This window comes from Cottoperca gobio, chromosome 14 (assembly GCF_900634415.1).
Source record: "Cottoperca gobio chromosome 14, fCotGob3.1, whole genome shotgun sequence".
Taxonomy (NCBI): domain Eukaryota; kingdom Metazoa; phylum Chordata; class Actinopteri; order Perciformes; family Bovichtidae; genus Cottoperca; species Cottoperca gobio.
The window spans coordinates 124,545-134,544 of NC_041368.1; the positions used below are offsets into that span (position 1 = coordinate 124,545).

The 10,000-nt window shown below is 42.9% G+C and overlaps 1 protein-coding gene across 1 annotated transcript in view; it reads left to right on the plus strand.

Moving 5' to 3' along the window:
* Positions 1-37: 37 nt before the first annotated feature.
* amot (angiomotin) overlaps positions 38-10,000 on the plus strand; it is a 46,570-nt gene continuing 36,607 nt past the window's right edge. The window contains exons 1-6 of the mRNA XM_029447694.1: positions 38-83; positions 1,431-2,421; positions 4,450-5,020; positions 5,888-6,032; positions 7,911-8,003; positions 8,245-8,390. Of these exons, the coding sequence (XP_029303554.1) occupies positions 56-83; positions 1,431-2,421; positions 4,450-5,020; positions 5,888-6,032; positions 7,911-8,003; positions 8,245-8,390 (1,974 nt within the window). The 5' untranslated portion in view covers positions 38-55. The remainder of the gene's footprint in view (positions 84-1,430; positions 2,422-4,449; positions 5,021-5,887; positions 6,033-7,910; positions 8,004-8,244; positions 8,391-10,000) is intronic.

The following is a 10,000-nucleotide window of genomic DNA, read 5'->3' on the forward strand; positions in this document are numbered from 1 at the left end:
GGAGTGGAGGGGAGGAAGGAAAGGGGTTCGGAAAAAAGCATCTTCCTCCTTGAGAATGAGAAGAATAACAGAAAGCGCTAGATGTAATGATTATTTATTTATTTTTGCTCTTTAGAAAAAGGTGTAAAAGGATGCAGTTGTTGACATGTAGTGTTGTCAGAAGAAACCACATCCTAAAAACTGAACTGTAAAAAACTGATGTGTAAACAACTTAAATATAGCCAAATAAGTGAAATTACACCTTCACTTGTTTCTCAAGACCTATAAAGAATATGTTCTATACAGTCACTGAGGTTTGACTCAATGGAAATTATCCTATTTATTTGCACCTTCATAGCAATTCAATCCGAGGTGGTTTAAATTTTGACAACATTGGATGTGCAACTGAGAACACACTGCTTCTGTCTTTAACGCTGTATGAATATTTCCACCCAAATTTCTTGTGATCAGCTGTGAGTTTCCAAATCACTGGGTTTTATTGCCTTGCAAATGTGCATGTGTCATAGTTAATGAATTACAATGTGATGAATTTCAAGTAAAAATTATATTTTTTTCCTGTAGAGTCAAATAGAGTCACTGTGATCTCAGGTGGTCCTCAATGCTTTGATTCTGGCTTTTAAATACATGTAGTTAGTCCATGTAACCTGACTGAAAGCAGGTGGTGTACAGTCATATTTTGGCTGATGGCACTAGAACGATCTATCTATGCTTGAAAACACTCAGATCCCAGGATACTATCCACTCATGTGTTTATCAGACTCACTTTTCACATTTGCAGTCATTGTCAAGTTATTTCAGGCTAGTGCTCAAACATTTCCTTTGATCCTAAAGGTTTTGCATTCAATTAAAATTATGTAACATGTTAATTTTAATGTGATGCTACTTTTGTCCTTTGTACAACAAAAACAGTTGTTTAGTCATCAAATCACAGTACTTTAGTTCAAACAATGCTAAACTGTTTTCTTCTACTTTGTCTGTACTTTGGTCTCACAATGGCCAAGTAAACAATTCAAATTCAATTAAGATGTCAGTTGATCTCCTCGGGATCCATGTTTAGTCATCACACAGCTGTTAGTCTTCTTCTTTGGTTTGAATTGTAAACCTTGATATTTGTGTTGTTTGTTTGTGATCTGGGTTTGAGGCCTTCAGGGTTTTGCTGATGGTTTGGCTCCACAGGTTTGTCAGAAACTGTTCTTCTTCCAGTGTTGTTCTACAAGGGGGACTTTAATAGTTTTTACCCCTTCTCTTTTATCCTCTCTTGTTCCCATGTTTTTCTGAAATAACTTTTTCTGTCTTTTCTGTCACTCAGTTTGATTGTTTATCTTTTCATTCCTTCACATTCTTCCACCTTTATAGAACTTAATTCTCATCCCTTTGTCACACTTCCTTTTCACTTTCTCTCTCTTTACACTTTGTCCTTCTCATCTTAGGGAGTATTGACCGTGGGCGGAGCTTGTCCTTCCATGAGGTGCGTAGCCAGCGTGAGGCAGAGATGAGGGCCGCAGCCGAAGAGTCGTCCAGCAGCAGCAGTGTTGGAGGTGGCGGCAGCACCGTCCTGCAGCGCCTCTTGCAGGAGCAGATGAACCGGAATTATGTGCTGCAACAACAGCAGCAGCAGCAACAACAAGGAGCAGGAGGTGGAGGAGGTTACTCAGGACAGGGACAAGGACAGGTATGCCCCTCTGACGATCACTCCATGACCCCCCACATTGCCCGTCAGGAGCCCCAGGGACAGGAGCTGCAGACGGACAATGGCCTGGAGAAGCTCGGCTCCACCAGAGTAGGAGGAGGGGGTGGGAGCAGTGGAGGGGGAGGAGGAGGCAGCAGTGGAGGTGGTGGGAGCGGCCAAGGGCAGTGCCCGAACCCTGAGGACCTCCCTACCTATGAAGAAGCCAAAGTGCAGTCACAATACTTCCGTGGCCATGGTCCTCCTCCTCCTCCTCAGCAGCAGAACAACCAGCTCCAGCAGCCTCCTCTTCCTGCCTCGGTGGGCACTGCCTTTTACGTCACAGGGGTGACCAGCACCAAGGTGCGTACTGAGGGTCGCCCCACGGTGCAGCGAGTGAGTGGCGCAGGAAGGGTTCACCAGGATGATGGACTGAAGGATCTGAAGCAAGGACACGTTAGGTCCCTCAGCGAACGACTTATGCAGCTATCCCTGGCCACCAGCGGTGTGAAGGCTCACGCTCCTGTCACTAGTGCCCCGCTCTCCTCACAGCTGCCCCCGCCAGGGATGCCCGGTGACTATTACAAGCCGCAGCACCGTGGCCCACCTCCAGACTACCCTTTCAAAGCAATGGGCTCGCCTGGCAAGCAGCAGGAGCCTGGTGGCCATTTTTACCAGGAGCAGAGAGGGAGGGAGCACTCGAGGGAGGTGCTCCATGTCCGATACCAACCCCCCCCTGAGTACGGCTCATTCAGGTAGGAACACGCGCACAGCCCTTCACCAACACTCACGTGTACATAAAGGTGCTTGAGTAATAACTATTTTTGAATATACAAAATAATACTTTAACAGTGAATCAAGCATCTACATGTAATGTGAAAGGGGTTGCTCAAAGTGACACGTCCAGAGAATTTATCTTTTTTCTTTAAGATAATTCTTTGGGCTTTTTTGCCTTTATTGGATAGTACAGCCACAGATAGACAGGAATGAGGGAGAGAGAGGGGATGACTAGCAGCAAAGGGTCGTGAGTCAGAATCAAACCTGGGCTTCTGAGGTAAGGACTTTACCTTTCAGTCAAATTGTACTTTAAAGTTTTTCATCTTGCCTGACATAAGCCTGAGTGCCCATCACCATTTGTTGTCATTTCTGTGCATCATGGAAAGCTCTACATTACACTGTAAACATATGAATACACTCTAAAAAGATATGTATTAATATGTGTATATAATGTCAACAAGAAAATATGAGTGACCATCGTCCCTGTAGCTCACTGTAAGTCGCTCTGGATAAGGGCGTCTCCTAAATTATTAAGAATAATAATAATAAAAATAATAGCTACTTACAGAAAAGTCAGTGGTCAGGAAACAGTGAACCCGGTGATATTTCTGTTTTTCGGAATGATAATTTTAATCTAGTTTACTCTTGCTGGCTTCTCCAATGTTACCTACTCAAGCTTTAAACTTACTTGAAAAAACGGAATAATTCAAGGTGACTAAAATACAATTTACACAGTTGTTTCACTTTGTATAATTAGAAGTAGTCATTAACACAGCGTTGCTTCATACAGTATGACATGCTGTTTTCAGTATTTCATACTGTACACTGTAAGACCTCCTTTGCATTTCTTTTACATTTTATTGATAATTAAGTCATAAGTTTGTTTGGATGGTTACCTACAATAAGTGTAACTGTTAAATAGTTTTACATTGACATGAAGCAGTGAAATAATGAGAAACCCAAGGGAGCATGAATTGTGGTTGAGCAAGATTTTTAATCCATACCAACCAAGGAGAGCTGTTCTGACCTCTGACCTTCCTACATGGGCACAATGAGGATCGTTAATAGATTATACATTTTTTATAGTTATTATGTAAAAAGCCTTTTTTGTGCCATAAATGATAAATCTTATAAGCTTTTGTAATTTAGTTTGTGTCTCCATCACAAGTCATCTGGGTGGTTTCCACAACACTTAACTTCTTAAACTTATGAACTGAAATGATTCCCGAACACAGTCACAGATTGAAATGGATTCACACTCGTGGAGCTTTTCATGGTTTCCCAATACTGTTTTTCAAAACGGTGAGGAGGAATCCTGTTGGGCCTGTTTCACAACAGTCTATTTACCTCAGAGGAACCAGATCCAACAGCCATATGAATACTGCAGAATTTTAATCGTCAGGGCAGGACGAGTCGGGACATGATCAGCTTGGCTTTGATGGCGTTCCTTTGAGGGCTAAAGAATAAGGAATGTTTGCTCTGCAAAAAGCCAGTTGACAGCTGGTGTTTTCCAACCTTACTTAAAAACAAGTCCTGCTCAGTGATCGAGTTTATTTTTAAACTTAGATTTTTTTTAAATTTTCAATCAAATCAATGCAGCGGTGCTCTATGAACGAACTATCTTAAACATATCTTTATCGGATCTTAACTGCAAGTTTAAATACATTTTCTACTGATTTACAGTTATATGTCTCACCTAAAGTAACATTTTGTTTCATTAGGTAGGTATTCTTTTCAAGTTAATACTGATGTTATTACCATACCTGTGTTATTATACCAACACCAAAATGATCCTTTTTATAAACATAGATTTCAACAAAACCCTTTTTCCATAGAACAAAAGTGGCCAAAGTAGTCAAAGTATTTGAGTGAAATTAATAAAACACAACCAGTCAGCCCATAACACTTAAAACATGACTGTTATGACTTGTGTTGTTTCTGTACATCAACACAAGACGCAACCTGAGCATGAGAACCGTGTATTCACACAGCTGATCTCTCCTCAGGTCCAGTAAGGAGGGTTCGCTTCATTTCCAGAGGCCCCTTCATCAGCACAGTCCCACCTCCTCTGTCACCTCCGTGGGCTCCTTGTCCCGCACCCAGTCCTCCACCCTAAGCAGCATACTCAGTGCCTCCCACTCATCCCATCCCTCCTTCCCCCATCAGCACCCCCAGAGCCAGGGAGAGCCCTTCCCTAGCATGGGGCCCCGCAGCCCGCTGGGTCCCATCTCCCACCAATCAGGTGAGCCCTTCACCCTGGGGCCCATTCACCAGACACCGCCAAGAAGTCATGGTTTCCCTCATGACCCCTACGGCTCCACCCCGAGGATGTACCTTCAGCAGCACCATCAGTATCAACAACACCAGCAGCAGTTCCAAGGACCTCAACCTCCCCATCCCCAGCCGCTAGTCCAGGCCGGACATTTCCCCCACCCGCACTCCTACTCCCACCTGCAGGGGGAGCCTTTTGCTATGATGGTGCGCGCCCACCAGATGGTGGATGTGCTAACGGAGGAGAACAGGATGCTCAGGCATGAGATGGAGTCCTGCCGTGAGAAAGTCACAAAGTTGCACAAGGTAACATCTATAACAGAACAGCAGAACAGTTATAGCAGGCAGATATATCTACAAACATGTCATGCCTGTATTATGGTAAATGTACTTGCATTTAGTGCTTTGAAGACACGCACTTTTACTACACATACCAACATTCATACACTGATGGCAAGGCTGCCATACATGCTTAATCTAATTCACACACACACTCACACACCAATGGCAGGGAACAATTACAGGGGGAACTGTCGATCTTCAGTTAGTGGACATTAGTGTAGAGTCGCTTTACCTCAGAAAAATGTATTTTAAAGGTAAAGATTTCAGACTTTAGTAGTTGTCTTTAAAAATGAATGTAATGTTTAGCTAAAACATGGGCGGTGAAACATAAAACCTCTTTTGAATTTTCTCTAATTTAAAAGTAACACTTTTTGATTTTACCAAGTAGAGTAAAAAACTGCATAAGAGACATTGGATCTGTGTTCTGTTCAAATTCACTTAGAGTTTGTTGGTGTTGTTGTATGTGTGCAAGAAAAGGCTGGGGTAACAGCTGAAGTTCTGCTGACTTGAGTTAACTGATTTAAAATAATTCACTTAACCATTTTGTTTGGACAAACTAGATTTAGTTTCTTCTTGTGATCATTCTTTTGTGCTTTGGTTGAATTAAAGTTTGACTTTTAATTCTTAGTTTGTTGGGTCCAAAACAGGATTTGCAGGATGAATAGTGAAGATCTCCCCTTTGGTAAACCTTAGGCTGTAAACCGCTTTTATGTCTGTAGTTGGATTGTAAATATTCAGAAGCAAATCATAAAACATTTGGATAAAGGTTTGATGCATCTCCTTCACTCTCCCTGTCTTCACTGTTTTCATTCATCCTGTATCTGTGGGCAGTTGGAAACAGAGATCCAGCTAGTGTCAGAGGCATATGAAAACCTTGCCAAGTCTTCCTCCAAGAGGGAGGCCCTGGAGAAAACCATGAAGAACAAGCTGGAGCTGGAGGTGCGCCGGCTGCACGACTTCAACAGGGACCTCCGAGGTAAGAGAGCAAGGAGGTGCAATAACTGTCCGAATTATAGTCCTTCTGCAACTGTTTACACATTCAACATAATATACTGGTGGAAGCAGCTTCTGGTATTTTTTGTTTTGAGCAGAAATTTGAAAAATGTCCAATAATGTACTGGGTAAGAGAGGTTACAGGTTTAGTGTGCCCAGACATGACAAACATGTCCACTGTAGTCACCAGAAAGAAGATTTTTGGAAATTTTGTTGGCACTTTATTATTATAAAAAATTATAATTTAAAAAACAAAATATTTCCATCCATCCATCCATCGTCTACCGCTTATCCGGGGTCAGATTGTGGGGGCATCAGCTCCAGTAAGGAACCCCAAACTTCTCTTCTCCGGGCCACATCCGCCAGCTCCAACTGGGGGGGTCCCGAGGCATTCCCAGGCCAGTGAGGAGATATAATCTCTCCACCGGGTCCTGGGTCTTCCCCGGGGTCCTCCCTAGGGAGGTGCCCAGGTGGCATCCTTGAAGATGCCTGAACCACCTCAACTGGCTCCTTTCAACGCAACTGGCTCCTAGTCTCTCACGGATGGCTGAGCTTCTCACCCTATCTCTAAGGGAGACGCCAGCCTGAGAAAACCCATTTCGGCCGCTTGTACCCGCGATCTCGTTCTTTTGGTCATGACCCAGCCTTCATGACCATAGGTGAGGGTAGAAACGAAGATTGCCCGGAAGATTGAGAGCTTTGCCTTCTGGCTCAGCTCTCTTTTTGTCACAACGTAAAGCGTAAAGTGAATGCAATACTCTCTCGCTCCATCGTCCCCTCACTCGCGAACAAGACCCCGAGGTACTTGAACTCCTTCACTTGGGGTATCGGCTCATTCCCTACCGGGAGTAGGCAATCCACCGGTTTCCTGCTGAGAGCCATGGCCTCAGATTTTGAGGTGCTGATCCTCATCCCAACTGCTTCATACTCGGCTGCAAACCGATCCAGTGACTGCTGAAGGTCACAGACCGATGATGCCATCAGGACCACATCATCTGCAAAGAGCAGCGATGAGATCCTCAGGCCACCGAACTGCAACCCCTCTCCTCCACGACTACTGACCACCGGGGACCGCCCCTTGAGGCACCTAAGACCTTGAGACCACAGCTCCTCACGCTTCAGTAATAGAGGGTTTGAACATCGCCCACTCAGTTTCAATGCCCCCAACCTCCACAGGGATGTCTGAAAAGCTCCGCCGGAGGTGTAAGTTGAAGATCTCCCGGACATGGGCTTCCTCCAGACGTTCCCAGTTCGCCCGCACTACCCGTTTGGACTTAGCAGGTCTGTCCAGATTCTTCCCCCACCCCTTGATCCAACTCACCACCAGATGGTGATCAGTTGACAGCTCCGCCCCTCTCTTCACCCGAGTGTCCAAAACATGCGGCCTCAAATCAGATAATACGATCACGAAAGCGTGATTTTAGTTAGTTAGTTAGTGACCCCTGCTCTACATGCACCACCATTGTTTAGTATCAATCTCACATCATCTATGTTTTGACAGAATATGAATGTTCTAAAAAAGTATTTTTAAGAAGTTTCCATGTTAGTCAGGGCTACAGCTATTATTTTAATTATCATTTAATAAAAAATAAAATCTGTTCATAATTTGCCTGTAGTGATTTTTGCCAGTTTTGTCTGAACAGCAGTTTAGTGTGTTGAATCAGAGCATTACATTAATAGATTAAAAGAATGCACTTATTGCAACAGATCTAAACACTGCATGTATAAGTAATCTACAGGGAATATGTAGGCCAGTAATGAGGGTAAGAAGTTACAGGAAACTCTTACAGATGTGCTTTGAGAGAACAATCTTTATTTTCATGTGTGTTTGTCTGAGCATGTGAGTGTTTTTGTTTTAAAGAGCGCATGGAGACGGCCAATAAGCAGCTTGCTGCTAAAGAGTGTGACGGCTCAGAAGACAACCGCAAAACCATTTCCCAGCTGCTTGCACAAAGTGAGTTGACACACACACAGACACACACACACACAGAGCCTGGGACATTCAACACGCCACCCCCAGCATTCTTCAGGCATAATGTCAGCATCTGGACAATTGTATCATTCATCTGACTCGATGTGTCTGAAGAAACAGTAGTAGTAGTAGTTCTCATATTAATTTCTGTTGCATTTACTCCAGACGTGGACATAAAAATAACTTTAAAAAGAAAAACATTGTGTTTGTACCTCCATTAAAGACAAAGAGACGCTCCGTGAGAAGGAGAAGCTGGAGATGGAGTTGAACGCACTGCGCTCCACCACAGAGGACAAGAGGAGACACATCGAGATCAGAGACCAGGCGCTCAACAACGCCCAGGCCAAAGTGGTCAAACTGGAGGAGGAGGTAAGAGCGTCACCAGCAGAAACAGAAAATCCTGATTTAGATAAAGAAGCCCAGGTTGAACTGAGGTGGGACAACCAAGCAGCAACCACCTTCATTGAATGTGATAAGGCTGAGTCGGTACATAAAAGATTCCCCAAAACAATTTGCGCCATTATGTTTTCTTCATTGAACAGGAGTCACTGAACATTAACAGCAACCTGGACTGGATCTCATGCAAGTCATATCACATTGATCATATCTGATGACAACCGATTCCTTGTTTCTGGAGTGAAACCACAACTTTTTACATTTCATGCATAGCAGAAAGAGCCACAACTGTGAAGCTGTAAGAGGTGGTCTTTCACAAGGACAGTAAAATTTGACTTATAGTTGTGCACTGTAGCGTAGCTATGGAGCCTACAAATGTAGCTGCAATAGCCACACTTTGTTTTGACGCCAGTAGAGATTGTTGCGAGTGAACTATAAATCAAAACTTCTGCCGTAGGTATCTATGGCAGGACTTATGGACTATATATACAGTTATTATAAATTATATAAAGATTGTTTAGGAGAGTAGACAGTAGAGAGATGACAGAAAATGTGAAGAGAAAGACTTTAAAAAGATCGGTTAGCACATTAACCCCCGACGGCAAAATTGCAAGATGATTTAAAACTGAGTTGCAACCTGTAATAAAACTCCATTAGTCTTTGCTAGGACTTGGTAAACTCTTTCGTAAAATAAAAAAGCAGAAAAATAATAAAACCTTTAGCTGGATGACGACCACGGAATGTAAATGTGAATGTGAACACACAGGTTTTCTTAAATCTAGGTAAACAGTAATTCACAACTAACAGCAGAAGTCAGATATACTGTATACATATACACCCACTGCTCTGAAAAAAGCAGCTTTGACATCTTATTTTTTTATTGTAAGGACTGAAGCACCCTGCCTGCTCTGTGTGAAGAAAAGCTGAAAATCAGGTCACTTTGTGGTTTGTTTAGATTTTTGGCAAGGGGCTTGTTTCTACTGGTTAGCCATGTTTTACTTCAGGGGGAAATCTGTCAGTGCTGCTGCTCTCTGCTCTGGCCTGGTATTGGCTGCTATCTGACACCATTGTGTGTTGGACATAGTGGATGAACTGTGTACTACCCTGGTGGTTGGGGATGGGAAATAACTACAGAGTGTAATTACAACTGAAGCACAGGATAAACTGACTGCTCTTAATCTAAACATTCAATGTTTATCTTTATAAATCTGTATAGAGTGTTCTGTACATTTGTCATCACTCATTACTTGTATCTATTAATGTCTGTTTTAATCACCAAAGACATTACATTTACAAGTACTTTGGCTTGAGTTGAGTTGAGTCAAAACCAGACATAAAATATACAGTGCTGTGAATATATTGTAAACACCTTGAAACATACTGTTTTACAAATATGTCTCACATTAATATAAACAAAAGTATCTGTAACTTTACATATCAGTCCAAAAACAAACCAGCAGTATATTCTTGTTACCTAGCCACTTTATTTGGAGGTCAAAGTGAAAGTGAATAGTGTGTGAGATCCTGTACATATCAGGAAACGTGTCGGAGAGCAGGCCAAAGCTAGCCTCTGACACACAACG